Raw genomic sequence first — 20,363 nt, 5'->3', positions numbered from 1 at the left:
TTCCCTCATGGGTGGGCTTTGAACAAAGCTGCACGTTCAGGAGACGGTGAAGTAGTTCTGCAGGCAGAGTGCTGACCCTGTTCGTCTGGGGCCTTCCTTCTGTCTTTGTGACTCTTCTCTAAATTGAAGCTCTGTGTCTGCACCTGTGGGGCATCATCACCACCATGTCAGAACTAATTTTGAGTAAGTTTTGTGGTTTTGATATTTAATAGAGTCCCCAGTGCTGTCTAGCTAAAGGCTGGAGAGTGGGGACAGGCGGGGTATTGGAACAGGAGAGGGACAAGAAGGGGTTCGTGGCATCTCCATGATCCCATCTCTCTGTCATGACTTGGGTATCTCTCTCTCCATCCAGTAAGCTCATCTGCACTTGGGGTCTCCTTAGCCAGGGGCAGAAAAGAGAGATTGGAGCAGCTGTGGTGTTCTCTGAGTCCCTACTGGAATATGAGTTCTAGAATCGTGGGCGAGGGTTGAGCCTGGGGCTTGGGTACGTGGATCTCAGGACCCTTCCCGACTCCCTGATCTTGGCCACACCTCTGGACCCCTGGTCTTCAGTCCTGTCCAAGGACATACTGATGACCCAGCTTTCTTCACAAAGAGGTTAGGAAACGCAGTAGGGTGATAGATTGTTTCTCCTGATTATTAGAAAGTACAGACTCTGGCACTGGGCCTGGGGAAGACAGAGGAGCTTTTTGTGAGATTATGACTCATCATCTCATCAAGGAAGTGGCGCGCTGGATTGATTTCGGTATCTTAGCCTAAATGGACTGTCCTTAACCATCATGGGGCCAAATGCCTCATTTCACAACTGAAGGACTCTCGGTGACGGAAAGGATATTTTTATGTGCAAAACATGACACTTTCAAAATTCTTAGGTTAAAACAGCAGTGGCGTTTTTTCTCAGAGGGTGGCCTCTTGTTATCCAAAGGTGGAACAGCCAGGTTAGCAATTGGCTTTTGTGTGCAGTGGACGAGAGCAGAGGGGCCGTGAGTGGAGTTCTTGTGAGTGAAGGGGCCTCTCCAAGCCCCAGGGAAGACTCTGCCACCCCGTCAGCAATCTGAGCAGTGGGTGCCTTGAGAGTGTTCGGTGGACCTGAGAGTAGTGGAAACGTTGGTGCGGGAAGAGAATGTGACTTTGGAAAGTCAGGAAGGGGGTGAGAATTCTGGATTTGCCGTCTGTTAACTTGAGACTTTGGCAAATGTTTTATTCTTCTTCAGCCTCTGCTGTTATCTGTTAAATGAAGATAACTGAGCTGATCTCCTTCTTTGAAGTGTTGATTATCGACTATACAATAGAAAGTGTTTTTGAATAGAAGTTCAGAAACGTTGCAGGCAATCACAAGGGCATTCTGAGATGCTATTCAGCATTGTTAGGTCAGAAAATAGGTATGTCCTCTTCACCCCGATGAAATAAGTAATGCCACTGAGGCTGGTATTTTTTTTTTCCACCTAGTTAACTAGGCAGTAAAGGAAAGAACTAAATACAGCCATATTTTTCTGAGTAGGTTTTTTTAAACTGTCGGATGGTAATACTGACTCTTCTCATGGAACTTACTTTCGAGGGGGAAGAAAACAATACATAAATAAAGAAGTGCATGTAGACACTGCCTGGGGTAACATAAAGAGGGGCAGGGGACCGGAGGTGATGGGATGCAGGGGGTTTTATGTAGGCGATCAGATGATTGGAAGAAGGTGAAAGATGTGATAGTCTGTAGGTCATGGGCTTTGGAAAACAAAGATTCGCGATATTATTGTCATAATCATCATACTGGTGAAGTGACATGGGATTCTTTAGGCTTGTTCCAAGCTCTTGTTTTCTGAACACAGGGGTCCTTTAATAGTTATCAGGCCGTTATTACAATGAGAAAATAGCTGAGCCCCCAAGGCATAGAGTGATGTGGATTCTGCCCAACTCGGGGCACAGCGGGTTATAATTTATTGGTGATTAAAAGTGAACTCTGAGTATACCCAAAGGTATAAATGAGAGTTTGGAGATAGCATAGGGAAGATACTTGTCACAGAAGTGTTACAGGGTCCAAGGCAGGGGACACCACTGCTGCTCTGCACGTGGGATTTGCATGTCTCTCCCACGCCTGTGCTGGCAGGTGTCAGAGGTTACTGCTTCCAGATCTAAAGACATGGGGACTGAGTGTGGCTCACACCACGAGGTGATTGCACTTTTATGTGTCTGGTCCCCGTGTGAGCAATCACCTCGTGGTCTGCTCCAAATAGGAGAAGCGGGATTTAAAGCTTCCTGTTTGCTTTCCCACAGGAAGTCTCCTGGATGCTGAGGGTGTGCGCTGGACCTTCTGACTTGTGCCTGCTGTGGTCTTTCTAGGACAAATCCTTAGGAGCCCTTGGGTCTCAATGAACTAGAGCACAAAGGATGGGGCACTTAGAACTGTCTTGTTCAGGCAGTGTCCAGCCTTTGGCTGTCATACATGTGGAAGCAGAGAAAGGGCCCAAACCTCTAGTTCTTTCACTTCCTTTCTTCGAACCTCAGGCTTTGGAGAGTTGCTCACGGTTACGGATGTTTAAAGTGACATTTCCAGAATGCTGTTGTCAGGACCTGGCCTTGGTCCTGACCTTGGGCCTGCTCTCCTGGAGGACTTCTTGTAGGAATTTCCTGTTTCTGAGCCTCATCCAGGAGTCCTAGTTGGCTCCACCCACGGAATGCAGGATGCCGACCTGTAAATCAGGAGCTGGCAGACTTTTCTGTGCAGGGCCAGATAGTGAGTGTTGTAGGCTTTGCTCGCCCACATTTCTTTGCTTGTGTTTTTCTTTGCCTTATAATCTCTCAAAATGCAAAAAGACATTCTTAGCTTGAAGGTTGTACAAAGAAAAGGCCTCGCCCTGGTTCGCAGACTCTGCTCTTCACTTGGAGGGCTTCTGCCCCTTGCAGAGCCTGCCTTGCCTGCTGGTAACGTGTACCCACCGTGTCTGCTTCCTGGGAAAGCGGTTGAGCTGGGCTCAGAGGGGCTCGTTGAGATCCTGCAGCTGGCGGTAAATGATGGAGAAACCCTGGCACCTTCCTCCCACGCCCACCAGACTTGAGCAAGGGCAGCTCTGTCCTTCAGTCCTTCCACTTGCGAGGTCAAAGGTCTTGGGGCTGTCCTGGACCCTGTCTCTCTCATAGCCATACCTGGGCTGTCAGCTCGTCCTAGCAGCTTTTCTTTCCAAGCAGGTCTAGAGTATGACCACTTGTCCTCGGCCTGTTTCTCATGGCGTCACCCGGACACGCCCCGTCTCTCACCTGGACAGTTGCCGTTGTCTCCCGCCGGTCGCTTGGCCTCTGCCTTTGCCCTCTTGGTCTGTCGGGGACCCTGGACACCATTTCAGCACATCTCCCCCGCCCTGCTTGTTTTGCCCACTGCACACGCATTACTGGCTGACGCACTGTCTGATTTACCGATTTACCTTATTTATTTCCTGTCTCCCCAGTGGAGTGTTAGCTCCCAGAGGGCAGGGGTGCTTGTAGATTCTGTGCACTGTTAACGTTTCTGGTGACCAGAGCAGTGCCTGGAACAAAGCGCTCCGAGATACCTGTTTAAAGAATGATCGAAGGAAGACTGCCTTCTGTTGTCCCAGGTGTGAATTCCCCTAGGGACACATTTTAGTTCATCCCAATGATATCGTGTACATTTGAAAACTAAGGGGTATATGTGTATGTACGTTTCTCGGGCATGCAGACCCTGAACGACCCCAGAGCTCTGGCACGTGCCGTGGCCTGGCCTGCAGGGGCACCACCGGAACCTCAGGCTGGGCCATGTGTGCCTCTTGGTTATTTCAGGCCCCTCATTGAGTCCTACATGTCATCCTGCCAGCTCTGTCTTCAGAGAATCTGGCAGATACCTGGCCTCCTCACTGAAAACATGAATCAGCTCTAACTACCCGAGTGGAGTTTATCGTATCTACTTACTCTGTTTTTAGCAATACCCCTTCCTCTCATCTGTTCTTAAGAAGCAAAGACAAAATCCAAATAAACCTGATAAAAGAAATGTATATATGGGTACAATAAGAAATCTGCTGCATGTATTTGGACGCTCCAAATTTTACCTAATTTTCTGGCTAAAGTACATCAAGGAAGCCAAAACCATCTGCAGCTCAATATTGATAAAAGGGTGATTCTGCTCGACTCCCGCAAGGTTTCTTTGAACAGATGCCCTGTCATTGTATACCTTTTATTTGATCCCTTTTCTTTCATGCTGAGGTCTTCACAAGCAGGTGCTTCAACCGGAGAAAAGGCTTTGGTTGTTGCCCGACGTGCTGTGTGGGTGAGACCTCTGGCCCTTGTCATCCCGTGCCTAGAACAGTGTTTGGATCATTACAGAAACCTAACGCCGGCTGGCTAACTACCGATCGGGAGTACGTGGAAGGATTGGGGTGTGTAACCATAGGCGTTGGGATGGGAGGGGCTTGAGGTGGAATTGTGGTGAGCTCTTAGAAAGGGCAGGCAGGAGTGTTGAGATGATTTCGTGGACAGACAGGGCTCACAGCTGCAGGAGTACCTGAGCTCTGAGATGGGTCTGTGGTGGCAGGATCGATCCTTCGAGAGCACATTTTATCCTCTAGCTCTCTCTCTCTCTGAGATGCATCGCTCCCCAACCCCCCCGCCGAAGCCCCCCTTTGCTGCTGCAGTCACAGCAGCAGTCACTCTTGCTGAGAGCTGGGTGACAGCTTCCCAGGTGGGTGGAATGAGGGAGGGTTCAGGGGCCTGGAGGAATCCAGCGAGCCAGGCCCAAGCCAGCGCTCAGATGAGGCTGCTGATCCAGGAGGGTCCAGGACAGGTCCCGGGGGTCGCATGGTCGGTGGGCAGCTATGCTGACATGAGAACCCCGGCTTCTGGAATCTTCACAGAGGCCCGTGTCCATCCCACTGCGTGCTCCCTACTCCATCACGTCTTGTTCTGTTAACCCAAGGGATCGACAAGCTCCACACCGAGGAATTTCCCAGGCTCCTTGTCTTAGCAGCAAGACCTCTGCGTGGTGCCTGGAAGGACACAGCCACGCACCTGTCCTGCCCCCACCTGAGCTGGCCAGAGCGTGCTCCCATCAACCAGGACTGACTTAGAGGGGCGGGGGGACGCAGAGGACACGTGTGCCCCACTGAGGGCCTTTTCTTCGGCAGAGCGTGATTAGGAATGTTTAGAGCAGGGAATGGGCGTGGCCCATGCTGTCCGTGCTCTATCCTACATGTGTGGACATGTTCTGTTGCTCTTTTCTCTGTGTCCTTATCTGAAAAATAAAAAGTGGAGATAATGATTCACTGTGTCACTGGCAAGATTTGGCGATAGTACCATCAGGGTAGTTCATGACCAGGTAGAAGGCGGTGGGACGGCGTGAGGTGGCCGTGCGACCTCTTAGCAAATCCCTAAACAGCTGGGAGCAAGGAAATCATCTCTAAAAGGACACACAATCCGATGATGATCCCCATCGGCCTTAAAACGCAATGCCTTTATGTCTGACTTTTAAAGTTGTTGCTCGCTGGTAGCCAAAGTGTGACGTTTGCGGTGGGAATAATAGTCCCTTTGTGTCTCCCTCTTCCTTTCATTCCTGGACCAAGGTCAGAGAGCCAGGCTGGGCTGGGCCGCCTGCGGGAAGCAGTCTGTGATGAGGAAGATACTGGGGCGTTGTGAGTGAGTGCTCTGCCGTGAATGTCACTTGTTTCGTAAGCCAAGCCTCCCACAGAGGGGCAGCTTCCAGAAGCAAGTGCACAGGTCTGCCCAGGCCGGGGAGGAAGCGTCTCAAGGCTGGCGCCCCGGCTGGCGCTGGAAATGTCTGTAAGGGCTTTTTCAGCCGGCTTTCTGTCGTGTCTGTGTGGGCCTCCCTCTTTTGCACCCCGGGCAGCCGGACGGGCTCCGGACCCTGCTGCAGGAAGACTCACTGTGTTGGCCTCGCCCCAGCCCAGACGTTTTTTCTGGCAAGAGAAGCACAGACCCAGAGCACCAGGGTAGGATGGAGGGAGGAGGTGGGCCTGCTCTGTGGAAGGAAGCAGCTCGTTTAAGTCAACCTTCCCCTCAACCCCACTGTGTACTTCAGCGCCCAGGAATAGATGCTGCATCACAGTCAGGATGCGCCAGGTGAAGGAGCTCCTCTTCGCTCTCACCTGTGCAGGTGCATTTGAAAGGTGCAGAGCTCCCATTCGTGGATGGTTTTTTAAACCCACTTTTAGTACATTTCAAGATTTTGAATATGACAAATTTATCAAGCCATGAATCTGTAGGCAAGGCAGTCAGAGCCCCAGAGCCCAGTGGCGATGGGAAGCAGATCTCCTTCGCCCTCCAAACGACATCTAGAAGGGGGTTAAGCTGAAATATGTTGAACTTGAGATAACTACAAGCAGAGAAGCTCCGGGGGCAGATCCCACAGCATTAAAGGAATAGAGCATCGGGCCAGACCTCTGCCTTCCCTTCCCTGCTTGAATGCAAGTATTTCCCAGCATTAAAAAAAAAAGATAAAACTAAAAACCCCATTTTACGGAAAAGGTGACTGAGGGACACCAGTGTCGGGTAACCGACTGAAGACCTCAAGGGGAAACAGGCTTACCTTCCTCAGACACGGGGCCCGGCTGGGACATGGGTTTGTGGGACAGCCTGGCAAGGGGGTTGCCTTGCTGGATGGGGCCTCAGGGACGGGGTGGGGGGGCAGCCGAATGCAACAGGACCTGTTTGCCCGGGAATGGCTGACTGCCTTAGACATCCATGCTTTTAGCACAAAAAGGCTTCTGGGCCACGGTTAACAGAGGTGAGTTTATATGCTTGTAAAATGGTCCGAATCTTTGGGAGGCAGGAGGGAAGTAAACGGAAGGTCCCAGGTTAAGTGAAGGCAAGTTTCCTCGTCCTGTCTATGGTAAGGGACCTTGGGCCTCTATGACGTGCGGAGTGGAAACCCTTACCTGTGCCTGACAGGTCTCTGGCTGTTTCTCCTGTGCAGAGTGTAGCTCGGACAGGCCAGAGTTCTCTCTGGTCCCTGGGCCCCTTGTTGATTGTCTCCTCTTTGCTCTTTTCCCTGCAAAGTCTGAATGTTGGGGAACCTGTGACAGCGAAATGACTGAAAAGTAGCTTCTTCTTCCCTTTTTAACCTTGATGGTGTGTGGTTGTGCTTGAGAGCGTGTTTTGTGCTTTGTCCAGTGGAGCCATACTGTACGGCCCTCTTGGAGTATCACTGTGTTCATTACCACCTGAAGACCCGCACGGGGTTTGATGGTTAAAAATAAGCACACGAATCTGCCCAATTATATTTAATCCCGTTTTCCTCTGATTTTTAGTATCACACTTAATAGCACTGTTTGGAGTCAAATCTGAAAGAAATGACACAAATGAACTTTTTTACAAAACAGAAATCGGCTTACAGATATAGAAAGCAAATTTATGGTTACCAAAGGGGAAAGGGAGTGGGGAGAGATAAATTAGGAGGTTGGAATTAATGGATACACACTACTATATATAAAATAGACAATCAACAAGGACCTACTGTATAGCACAGTTTACTATACTCAATATCTTGTAATAACCTATCATGGAAAAGAATCTGAGAAAGAATATATATATATATATAATTTAACTGAATCACTGTGCTGTACACCTGAAACTAACACAACATTGTAAATCAACTATACTTCAATAGAAAAAAAAGAATAAGTTAAAAAATAAAAATAATACTGCTTGGGGAAAACATGGTCTTAAAACAAATTAAAATCTTAGATTCTTAAAAGATTCCAGTTGAGTCTGCATGTTAATAGGCTTATTCGGGTTTAAATGAAAATAACAAATTTTTTAAAATAAACTTTTTATTTTAGGGCAGTTTAGATGAACAGATTTGGTTTTAAATTTACCTTTAGGTTAACAGATTTGGACTTATATTTAGAAAGTTGATGCAGATTGTATAGGGAGGTACCATATAGAAGAGTCTGAGGTCTCCACCACTGCTGACATGCCATCCCCACCAGAGGCGTGGGTGTTACAGCGATGAACCTACAATGAGACATCCCTCCCACCCAGAGTCCGTAGCTTGCTGTATTAGCCCAGGCTGCCATAACGAAACACCATAGACTGGGTGACTTAAAACACAGAAGTGTATTTTCTCACAGTTCTAGAGGCTACAAGTCCAAGATCGGGAAGCCAGCAGGGTTGGGTTCTCCTCAGATGCTGGTGAAAGCCCTCTTTGTGGCTTGCAGGTGTCTACCTTCTCCCTGAGTCCTCACCTGTAGGAGAAAGAGAGGACGATGCTGAGAGCTTCCTCTCTCATAAGGCCACAGCCTTACTGGATTAGAACCCCACCCTTATGACCCCACTGAACCTTAATTGCCTCGAAAGGCCATACAGTCATCACACTGAGGGTTAGGGCTTCAACATAGGAACTTTGTGGGGGACATGACTTTGCCCACACCATTGACATTGGGGCTCACACTTGGTGTGGGTTTTGGCAGGTGTATAATGACATGCATCCACCATTACAAATCATACTGACTAGTTTCACTGTCCTAAAATATCCTCTGTGCTCGGCCTGTTTATCCTTTTCTCCCTGACAGGCAATCTCTGATCTTTCTACAGTCTCCATAATTTTATCTTTTCCAGAATGTCATATAGTTTTAATCAGACAGTCTGTGACCTTTCAGAGAGATTGGCTTCTTTTACTTAATAACATGCATTGAAGGTTCTTCCATGTTTCTCCATGGCTCGATAGCTCATTTCCCATTAGCCCTGAAAAAATGTTCCATTGTCTGGATGTCACACAGGTCATTTATCCGTTCAGCTCCTGAAGGACATCTTGTTTGAGGCCGTGTTTTGGCAATCATGCATAAAGCTGCTGTAAATATCCACGCACAGGTGTTCATGTGAATATAAGTTTTCACGTTAGTTGCGTGAATACCTGGGAGCAGCATCGTCTCCTCTGGAGAAGGTGACATTCAGACACGTTCCTGAAGGTTCATGGAACCACATACACTTGGATAAGTCAACCTCCCTGCAGTCAATTTTCTACCCAGCAACCATTCTCATGTTTCTGCTGTGACTGGCAGCTCCAAATTGTGAAGCTGTAGCTTTCCACCCCGCCGCCAACGTGGAAGCACTCGGGTTAGGCCCAGGAAGCTCCGTGGCAGAACTGGAATTAGTTTGTCTACAGACCCAGAAGGCTCCCTTCTCATGCAATCCATAGGATATACAAAGGACGTCTCGCAGGCTGGTTACGTGCCTTCTCTGTGTCTTGCTTTCCTCATTGTTGAAATTGGAATAGTAACAACTACTAAAGCCTCAAAGTCACTGTGCGGATACGTGAAATAATGTATAAAATTGGTTCCCATAATGCCTGATGCACATATATGTGTATGTAATGGGCTGTCTGCCTGCGACCAGCACTGTCCAGCAGGGTAGAAAGCACTGCTTTTCGATTTGGGGGACAAACTAACACACGTGGCAGATGTGGAAAGGCCACGCTTCCCCGGAGGGAGTCATGGCAAAGAATACAGGAGGCTGATATGCAGAGTCTAACCCCGTGCCTGGCAGACACAGGCTGCACAGTGTAGCATTTTTGAGAGGTGATCATGTGTTGGGCTTAAGCCCCTTTGGGCTTCAGGGTGGGAGGGTCCTCGGGGGAGAGGCTATCCTGTGGAATCATGTAGCGCAGTGGTTCTTAGACTTCACTGCAGATGGGAGTTCCCTGAAAGGCTAGTGAAAACTCAGATGGCTGTGACTCCCCCTGCCCCCTCGGCTGGGGAAGAACCACCAACATGCCTCTGCCGGCTTTAGGGCAGTCCTGAGAGTAAAAGTTGGGTAGTGATTGGCTGACACCAATTTGATTTTCCCTTCCCCTACTTTGTCTTGAAGGGGTGACAGTGGGTGAATAGGGACCTGCAGAATCCACAGCCCCAGAGCCCAGGTGCGATGGTCCTGGCCAAATAACCACATCGTACTTTTAAGACTATCTCCCTCAGTGGGTTCTTTTCCCTTCTAGCTCTTTCTCATCCTTGTATACCTCTCATCACAATGCACCCTCTGCATAACCCAGTCGCGCTTAATAAGTAACTTGCCTTATAAACATTTTGAGTTGCTTAGATTGAATAATGCTTATAATTGACCAGATGTTCTCAAAATAGTTGGTTGTTTCCTTCTACTTGACATTCACATTAGGAAAACAAACACTTTTTTTCTCTTATTGTGCATTGTGACTTTCTTTGCAAATTCCTGTTTCAAGTTTGCAGCTGTTCAATGTTTGCAAAATCATATTCAGCCCATCCTGTGTGTCGGGAAGGTCGTGATGGGCTTAGACAATGTATCCTTTTTTTTTTTTTTGGTAAAATATGTCCAGTTGTTGTTTCCGTTGAACCATGATTGTGCGCTCACCTTAGAGAGTGTCTACTCTGTAGGAAAGAATACTGACAAGATGCCAGGAGACCGTGTCTGACATGCTTCAAGGCTGAATCATGGGGCTGGGAGGCGAGAGGCTACGGCTAACCTGTGCCCAGGGCAGTGGAGGCCACACTGTCTCAGGTCAAGTGGAAATCATGGTCCAGGAAGAAAGGAAGTGAGAGATCAAGCCTTGCAAGTTGAACTGAGGGTCATTATAAACAAGAAAGGAGCCAAGCTCAGAAGCTGGGGGAGACAGAATTGTCTGGGGAGGAACCAGCCAGGATGGGACGAGTGGTCCACGGTGAAAGGCAGTGAGTGGGGTCAGGGCCGTGGGCTTCAAGGACTATGTCAAAGGGTTAAGTCCCTGATTTCTGCCATTTGGGGTGATGTCCAGCCTTGGAGCAACCTGCACAGCAGATGATAAAGCAGGAGGCTTCTGAGGTTTTGGTGTTTGCTTCTTCCAAAGATGACGGCCATCAGCGTGAACTTCCTAAGACTAAGTCCATCTTACCATCTCTCAGTTTTTCTCCTCCCCTCGGTTCATATGGGTTAATGTCCAAGCTCTTGAACCCGACAAAGCCTAATGACCTTTACTTACCAGGAATTTTAAACGTATTCTTTCTCACTCACTCTTCACAAGTGTACCTGGGAGGTGATGGTGTGTAAGTTTTACAGAGAGAAAAACACTAAAGTTCCTCGAGGTTGAGTAATTTCTCCAAAATCACATGACCAAGTGGCAGGACAGGAATTTGGACCCAGGTCTGCTGGGTGACATGTCATCTGCTGCTCAGTGCCCTATAGAATCTGGACCCCAGACCTTTTGGACAGTGTCCACTGCAGCCTTTCCCCAGCTCTCCAGGACAGAAAAGCCAATTAAGCAACCTCTGTCCTCTTGGGGACATTTCCAGTCTTAGGCAGTTTCTCAATGCTTCCAGTAAAGCTTTGTGATCCCTGCTGGGGCTTAGCTAACAGTCTTAATCAAAACACAGTTGACACTCTGTACTGTGAGCTTTAAGAGATATTAAGGATTAAAACAGAAAAAGGTGCGGAGAAACATACAGAAAAAAGTCTTGGCACCTGAGCCCAGGATCCAGGCAACACTGGACATTTAAAATAATCATAATAAACATAAATTCAAGATGGAGGGAGATGTTCCAAATGAAAATGAACTCAGGGACATGAGGAGCCTTGATTCTGGTACCCTCTGCACCCCCGGATCGCTGAGTGACCCCCAAATCACCTAAGTGTTCTGGTGCCCTTGGGTTAAGGTCAAATGATCATGTTTGTTTAAATTAGCCGGAAGGCTCCAACCCACCCCAAAATTACTTGAATTTGCGTCAGAGTTCTTTTCTAACAATGGAAAGTGCACTTACTTTGGACTAAGTCGCCCACAGATACTACTGCCCTGGGAGGAGGCTGCTGTCCATTCCCTGCCCCGACCTCGGATTTCCCGCCCTCACTCCCAATGCCGATTCCCACCGGAATTCAGTAACTCCCCTCACTTGCTTGAGCTCTTATAGGTCAGGGTCTCCTCCGCTGCTCTGCCACCCTGACATCACTCATGCGCCTGGGTCGTGTGTCACTGTGTCTTACCTCCTCCGTGCGTTCCCAGACCATCGCAGAGTCTCCTCCCCAGCTCACACGTGCCTTCCCCGCCCCCAGCGCCCTGCGTAGAACCCACAGTCGTTCGTCCTAAAGTAAATATTTGCTTAGTGATACCCGGTGAGCTGCGACTGTCAAAACACGAGAAATGGATATAATTTTTTTCTAAAAAAAAGTATCATGACAGCTCCCTGACCCCAGAAGTAACTTGCACACCCAGCCCCTGGTTGGTATCATCAGAGGCCTTCTCACAGGTGGATAAACTATGGCCCAATGAGGCATCCCAGGGGAAGGGACGAGGGTTTACTGAGCGTTGCCGTGTGTGTCAGGTTCTTCATATGATCTCTGCTAATCCTGCACCAGCCCTGGGAGATGGAGGTTGTGGCCCCATCACACACATGAGCAGACTGAGGCTGAAAGTGGTCAAGTAAGCCAGCACCCTACTAGATAGGGGTGTTCTGTTTGCCCTGGAGAAGCAGACTTCCTTCTGCCCCTATGGTGTTGCCTCCACACCCTGTTGCCTGGTGAAAGATGCTGGGATACTCCTCTCTCTTATTTTGATATCCACCCCCTTTTCACCTGTATGAAATGTAACCTCCCCTTAAAACTCAAGCCTTATCTCCCCTGCGAAGTTCTATTCGGAAGATTCTAGCCCAGGCTGATCTCCAGTTTTCCCGAGTGCCTTGAGCACTGATTTCACACATAATCCTACACTCTGCCTTGTGTTATCAATTAGCTTTTTATTTGGCAAAGGATGTTCCTGAGTTGAATCCGAAGACCCTAAGGTGGGGAACTCTGTCTCACACATCTTTGAGACTTTCCAGGATCCGAGAGCCGTTTTGTGTACGTTCTGGGCGTTGGTTGGTGTTGCTTTGTCTTGTTTTCTTTCCCTTCATGTGTGTACCTTTGTCGTTATGTGTACAGTCTTCTGCTGTACATGTGGAGTTGAACAAGACAAACCCTCTTTTCATGGCCTCACAAACTCGGGGGGAATGTAGGTGTGTCTTGCTCTCCAAATCTTTTCATGCCTCAGTTTAGAGAGTGAGGTTAGGGGTTCAGTAGGGAAGGATACCAAATTCTCTAAATCAATTTAGGTCCTGAGATTTGGATAGCAGATAGTGAGAGTTTGGATAGCCGTGGATTTTATCTGAAATTTTAACTGAATCTTTCTCAGTTCTGAGTTTGGGGGGCCAGGGGGTGCTGGTAGAATAAAGCACATACTTACCCACCACAGGTGCAAAGTAAGTGTTGTAAGGCTTAAATCAAGTCGCAGGGGGTATGCTAGGAGCAAGGAGCCATTTCCCTGGATGCAAGAATTCAGTCAATCGACAGGAAATTATTGAGGCCACCGTGGGTCAGAGCCGAGCTAAGAGCTGGACACTCTCTGTTTCCCTCGAGCAGTAAGCAGTGGAAATCGGTGTGTAACATAGCAATAGGAAGATGCCTGTTATCAGGAGAACACAGACCAGGGGTGGATGTGCACAGAGAATGTTGGGGAGGGTGGGGAAGTGAGGATTGTTCCATGGGTGATTGTGAGGTGTCTGTCACATACCGGGCACTGTTGGATGCACTTGACCCACATAAATGAACAAATCTGCCAAAGGGCCTTGCCTCCCTGAAGCTTACATTTTAGACAGTCTTCCAGGACTTCGGAGGCAGTGGTGCTTGAGCTGCTTCTGGAATGTCAGGTGACACCTGGGCGGTGAGGACAGAAGCCAGTGTGGAAGGACCATTCTACTGGGAGGGCACAGAGAGGCCAGAACTCCACCAACTGGCTTCCCTGGGATATCCCTACAGCAGAGACTGGAGAACACTTTGATCTGATCAGTAACTATTTTAACAAAAGCGTCCTTTGCCGGGTTGCTAAGGTTCTGCCCTCCTGAGCTGGGTGCTTCATTTAGTGGACAGTGTCTTCCTCAGTACCCATCGGAGGGGTGGAGGGAAGGATGCCGACGGGTAGATCACTCGCCGTTTTGAATATTACCATCAATACGGGAAGGGAATCACCCACAGACTCAGATCGGGGACCTCTGGCTAAAACTTCTCAGAGGACCCAGACGAGGACTCTAAAACCCCGGGCCCCTCAGTGTTCACTTGGCCACCCCCCAGAGCCCCAGTTTCAGCCAGGAGTGACCCCTGCCTCGGTTCTGGTGGAGGCCACAAGTGTCTGATGGCCTGTGCTTCTCTCATTTCAGACTGCTCTACCATGACCACAGCACGGTGCCGGCCCACCTGGGACCTGGCCCTAGACCCGCTGGTGTCCTGCAAGCTGTGTCTCGGGGAGTACCCAGTGGAGAAGATGACGACCATTGCCCAGTGCCAATGCATCTTCTGTACCCTGGTGGGTCTTGCAGAAAACGCCAGTTTAAAAGAATTTCAGGATGAGCCCTTTTCACTTTTGTTTTTGGAGATACCATGCAGTCCTTTGCCCTCACTTTTACCCAGTTATTGGAGGGATTCTCCTCCAAATCAGTCAGGCTCCCCAAGCAGGTTCGATGGCAGGCGCTCGTGGTGCAAAAGCAATCAGTTAAACAGAATCTTAGGAGCTGGGAACGCAGTTGAGAAACCCTGAGCATGGCGTGTGCGCTCCTTTCTGGAAAGGCAGAGCTTCACCACAGCTCCCTTTAAATTTAGTTGAACAATGACATGCCTGAGATTGCAGGGGTGCTGGCCCGGTGAGTGTGTACGGTAGAATAGTCAGCTCTCCGTGTCAGCCGTCACTGCTTTAGTGCTAAGCTGGAGAGGCTGCATCTTGAAATCACATTTGAATTTCCTGAAGATGCAGCCAGCGTCACCGTGGGCCAAATGGCCTGCTCTTAATGCCTGTAGGGGCTTCTGTTCCCATCAGGCCTCCCTCAGACCCAGCATTTTACCTATCAGAAGAGAAAAATGAGGGTGTAGGGTTTGTTTTCAGTTTGTCTCATTTAATTTTGCTTGGTTTTTCTTCCCATTCAAGAAATACAAAAAAAAAAGAAAAAGAAAAAAGAAAAGTCCGGAAAAAACAATTTTCCTTTAAACTGTGAAAAACTAAAAAAGTTTCTGAATTTGACTACTGTTATAAATGGACTATAGGGACGGCCTTCCCATGTATGGTTCAGATGTCTGGATTGGGTTCTGTCCCCGACAGCCTCCTCCTGATTTTCAGAGACTTCTTTCTTCCTGCCCCTATTTTACAGACCTTATTCTGTTTGTCTCTGTTTTACAGACCTTGTCTGTTTGGGACCTGTGTGCATTCAACAGCATCATCTGCCTTTTACAGATGAGACGGAGCTTTCAGTCGTTTAAGTCCGGGTCTCTGACTTCCCTTTCTGTTAGACACTGGCTTCCTGAGGGCACAGTTCTGCCCCCAAATGCCTGGTTTGCAGCGGGGCCCATGATAGATAATCGGGAGAGGCAGCTGCGTTGAACCGCACAGAGTCAGCCTCAGCCGTGTGCTTAGCAGCCGAGAAATGTGCCTCATTGAAGCCCCAGGAAAGTAACTTCAACCTGGACCACCGGAAGTTGCTTTGGGCTTTTTCTAAGCTGGGGAAGGTTGGGAGGGAGAGAGCCCTGGGGGGAGGTGGGTGGAAAGACAGACGTGCAGCCAATGAACACAGAGAATTGGACTCGTTTTCATTTCTGGAGGATGAGATGGTCCAGCGTGGGGATGGATTAAAGAGTTCTCTTTATGCAAGAATTGCCTCCCTCTTGCCTGAAGGGGAGTTTTCCGCAATCTCAACCAATTGGCTTGATTCCCCTCTGCAGATGTGCCTGTAGGCGAGCTTGCTGCCACTCGTGTCCCCTGCCTGCGTCGTGTGCGGAGGGCCTCATGGGCCCGCGACTTCTTTTCTTCCACTGTGAGGTCGCCCATTCACCCTGGCATGGTTTTACCCAGACTTTCATTTGTTGTCATTGTTGTTTTAGTTTTCTGTTTCTAGAGCATAGTAGTGAAAATAAATAGGCAAGTCTAATTCAGATCAAACATTTAATTTAAGTCAGGGACTGTGAATAGAGGAAAATAACATTGTTTTCTCAAAGAGGGGTTTGCTGGGAGCACTGAGAAACAGGTGACAGCTGTGATTGTTTTCTCACAGCCATTTATTAAAAATTAAGATGTTGAGGCAGGCTTACTTGTGTCTGCAGCTCCCTGCACCGTGAAGCACAGGAAACACCTGCGTGTCGCAGACTGGGGGAAGGCGCCCATGTCCCCTAGGGCTTCCGTCATGTGCTGTCCCCTCTGTGTAGGCCTCAGGGCCCCCCAGCCAGCAGAACTGCCACTGTCTTCTTCCTGGGGATAGACCTGGGAAGGTAGGAAAGAGTGAAGAGAGAAAACTGTGCAAAGGTGAAAGGGGGCACTCTTCAAATAAAACACTACTAGAGAATTATGGGCTTTAGGTCTGAGGTAGATTGACCTCAAGGAGGAAGGGGCTCGAGGGGAAAGCCTAGTGATTGGGGTCAGGCATCAGGGCACTGAAACGCAGGCTGTTTCTGACCTCAGCTTCCCTTGTGCGCCTCATCTGTATAATGGAGCTGAATGGAGTTTACCCTAAGGTTCAGGAAGGACGTGTGAAGGAGTTGCCACGTGGAGGCTCAGATCCTCTCCATCTCGCTTCTGAACTGGGACTTAGAACCGCAGGGATTCAAGGGAGCTCTGGGCAGCTTTCCCCAAGCGTGTGTCCTGAGGAACACTTGTCCTCAAAGATGCACTCAGACAATCTGTGTGTTTCAGTGGATTTACTAAACACAGCATGCCGTGTCCCTCTCTGTACCCTTACCCCTGGGACGCTCTGGGTGCCCAAGAGCACAGAGAAAGCCCTGAGGAACCCACACGAGGGACAGCTGTTGATTTAACCTGCACATCCCCAGATTCCTCGAGCACCAGAAGTGTGTGCCTACCACGTACTAACGTGGCGTGACCATGACACATGTTCCGGGGGATTTCCCTTGTTTATAGGGTGCCTGGTGGCTCTAGGGTGAGTTCAAAGGTCATGGAGAGCCTGTGCATGGGGCCGGTGGGGCGTGACACAGGTAGGAGAGGGATGCACTGGTCCAAGGGTCTCAGTGGCTGGAGGGACCCTCCCAGCCCCGTGCACGTTCCAGGTACGATGCTAAGCTCCAGGGGTTTGGAGATGTGACTCCCACCAGGTAGCTCAAATGGTTAAGTTTTGGCTGAGTGTGAAAATGAAACTTAAAGAGATAAACGTAAACTTGAACATTTATGTGCAAAAATGTGAAATCTTCAAGTATGACCAACAGTTTCTGTGCAAAAGTACTGGGAGGAGAGAAAGGGTTGTTGACGTTTATGTCAAAATATGTCCTTAAAATAAGATCCTGCACTGAGAGCCAATCCCATTTCCATTTCGTTAACCTATGTTTCTGGTGGCCTGGGAGATGCCCCGTGGACCAGAAGCTAAAATGTATGACATTTTAAGCTAAAATGAAGCCCATCAAGGCCATTGTGGTCTCCCCTATACTTGCAGCATCCTATAACATAGAACGTTTATGGTGTTTCACTGCTGACAAAGCAGGGTCAGTGTGACAGCTTGCAGCACTGGAGGGGATCTTCTTGTTCCGAAGGTTGGGGGGACTTGAGGCTCAAAGACGTGGGGTGCTGTGGTTCCCCTCTCAAAATAACACGCCCCAGGGATCAGGAAGGTGGAAATGTCTGTTTTCCGAGACCCAGAACTTCTGACTCTTTCCTTTAGTTATGTTTTCTCATCCAGAAATCCATCACGTGAGGAGATGGACCTTGACTTGCATACCTTAACATCCCCATCAGCTTTGCACAAAGTGGGTGCTTGGTCACTTCCATTCTTCAGTCCTTGTCAAGCGCCAGCCTGTGCCAGGTGCCCTGGGTACCTGGGGGAGATGAAAGCTTCCAGTCTCTGCTCTCCTGATCCCATGTGTAGGTGAGAGAGAGGTCTGGATTGCTGTCATTGGGATGGAAAGACTTGTAATCGCAGTATAAACAGAGGTATGTGACCACACAGAGAAGGGAACTCACCCGGCAGGCTTCAGGGGGTCATTTGAAGAAAGCGTGATGGATAGAGCCCCATCAGGAAGGGCAGGCAAAGGACGGGGTGTTGTGAGGGGTTCCCACAGTGACATAACTGGCAGGGACTAGAAGGGCATCAGGCCAGAAAGATGTGAATGTGCAGCTGTGCTTGGATGGTGATGTGCAGAGAGCAGGGCAGCTTGGGTCATCCGCCTCCCGCATGAGGCCAGAGATGTGCAAGGAGCAGAAAGCTTTGGGCCTAGAAAATGCATGAATCTTCCAGTGAGACCAGCTTCTCGGCAGGGCATTGTTTGCGTAGACAGCCACAGTTTGAACCCTGCAGGAAGGGTGCTTGGCTGTAATTCACAAGTGTTGACTAGTCCTAGGGTCCGCCCCACCGTTAACAATGGGGGGCCCTGGGCGAGTCCCTTTCCCCATCTTCTCTGGTACCCTTGTGCAGGGAAGGAAAGTGGGACTCTTTAGTCTCTGAGCTCTCAGACTGCACGGACATTGTCACTTGCCAGCCACACTGGCACTGCCTTTGTGTAGGCATTAAGAGCTTCCGGTGGCATGAGGATCCTGCCTGTGACCCAGGAAGCCTGCAGAGCTGGGGCTCCCAGTGATGGTAACAAAATGGTAGCAGCTGCAGACGGCACGTCCTCACCCCGTGCTGTCCACAGGTAGAGCGAGGGCATCTCTCTCAGTAACTTGTGGGTAAAGAAGACACGTGTGTTCCCAGGGAACCCTCTGGCCTCCTTGGCTGTGTGACCGTCATTGATCCTGTTCTTGGGGCCGGCGAGCTGGGGCACTGCTCACAGGCTCCGCAGGCGTGGTTTTCATTTTTACGTCTGGATTTAGGGTCCCTCTAAAACTTCCCCTTGTGGGTGAAAGAACAGCTTCTCTGATTGCCGGTGGTCTACCCCGTGCCTTGCGACATGGCCGCACTTCCCATAAGACCCTGCCAAGTGGGCAGGATTCTCCATCTCCTAAAAGGGACACCACAGCTCAGAAAGACGGGACCAGCTGCTCTAGAACGTTCACTGGGTGTGCCTTGACTCTGGTGCATTTGCTTTTCGCATTAAAACCTGATGCCTGTGCATTAACCATACAGAAGAAAGTGCTGACTCCTGGTATCAGCTTTGCTGACAAACATAACAAAGAACTGAAGGGCTGCTGGGAGGCATTTGCAGCCCATGTCCTGGGTCACAGACACTGGGCTTCCTTCTCACGCCCCCAGATCTCAGTACCTTCCTACCCAGGAAGGACACTTGGGGCCCTCTTTCTCTCTCCCCGTTTTGTGCCCTTGATTCGGAAGCTCAAAGCCGACCTCCCTGTTCTCTTGCAGGAGGCCCACCCACATCCTGCTGCAGTCAGGGTCCTGGAACCCTGCCCCATTGATGGCAAGACACCCAAATGGGCATTCTCGGTCTCCCCAGCCCCTTCTTATTCATGAGATAAAAGACAAAAGTCTCGGTTTCTCCATTCGATGGAATAATCTTCAGTCGTTTGGAAAATCTAGACAGCTGAACCTAACGAGACTGGGTGAACAGAGTACCCCTCTGTTAGAATTAGCCCTCAGGTACCACCTATTCTGAGCAGTTGCCCATGTACTCCCATTGTCACACCCTCAGACCCTCAAACTCGTCATATCCTTGCATCCCCTTCTCTCACGTGCCTTAAATTCACATGCACACGAAACACATTCTACTTTCAGGAAGAGTTCAACCCAAGGTTTATCTGTTGCTTCTGCATTTCCGGCCTCCTGGACTTTTGGTGCAGAGTAAATGAATATCTGTTGAGTGGATGAAACAGAGGACCCCTTTGTGTCCCTGGCTCTGATTTCCATATGTTAACCCTGCCCACCACAGCCGGCTCTGTCTGGCCTTCCCTGGGAGCTCTTGGTGATGAAGGTGTGGTTTGGTGAAACGCTCATACTTGCTTCTCCGCGGCTTAGGAGAAGAGAGACCTTGTCCTACACACACGGCGTCTCCTGCAGCTCGTTTAGAAGCCCGAGGGTGAGGAGAGCGCCCTCCCTGCGGAGGAGAGAATGGTGTCTTCTCCCCAGAAAGGCCCAAGGACAGCCAGGGAGCAGAGCACCGAGGTTACCTGGAGCAGGGCTGACCGTGGGGCTGCACCTGGTCTTCAGCAAAGCCGAGGGGTCGGAGCTCAGGGGAGCTTTAGTCCAGGAGACAGCAGATCCTGTTGTTTGTCAAGAGCAGAGGACAAAGAGAACACATAGATGAGAGTTGGGTTTTGTTTTCTGGGGGTTTTCTTTTGGTAGAAAGTACGTCTGAATTCTGTTTTCCTCTAAAATTTTTACAAAAGCAACCTTCATACTCTGGACTCCCCTGCTTTGGGTAAAGTCACATTCCTGCAGTCTGGAGCAGCTTTGCTGCCGGAATGTTCACCACGGGGGGCCGGCTGGGTGGCCTGCTCAGGGGTCCAG

General features: G+C 49.5%; 1 protein-coding gene across 3 annotated transcripts in view; it reads left to right on the top strand.

The window, feature by feature from the left end:
* The window catches only part of RNF144A (ring finger protein 144A), a 90,715-nt gene that overhangs the window by 37,547 nt on the left and 32,805 nt on the right, over positions 1 to 20,363 (top strand). For 2 of the 3 annotated variants that reach the window (XM_024737724.1, XM_024737723.1), the window contains exon 2: positions 14,139 to 14,284. In XM_024737724.1, coding sequence (XP_024593492.1) covers positions 14,150 to 14,284 — 135 coding nt within the window. In that variant the 5' untranslated portion in view covers positions 14,139 to 14,149. Of the gene's footprint in view, positions 1 to 14,113; positions 14,285 to 20,363 lie in introns of those variants that run through there. The other variant, XM_024737722.1, reaches the window with a different exon arrangement.

This window comes from Neophocaena asiaeorientalis, unplaced genomic scaffold, assembly GCF_003031525.2.
Source record: "Neophocaena asiaeorientalis asiaeorientalis breed wild unplaced genomic scaffold, Neophocaena_asiaeorientalis_V1.1 scaffold396, whole genome shotgun sequence".
Taxonomy (NCBI): domain Eukaryota; kingdom Metazoa; phylum Chordata; class Mammalia; order Artiodactyla; family Phocoenidae; genus Neophocaena; species Neophocaena asiaeorientalis.
This window is presented reverse-complemented; position numbering and strand designations above follow the sequence as displayed.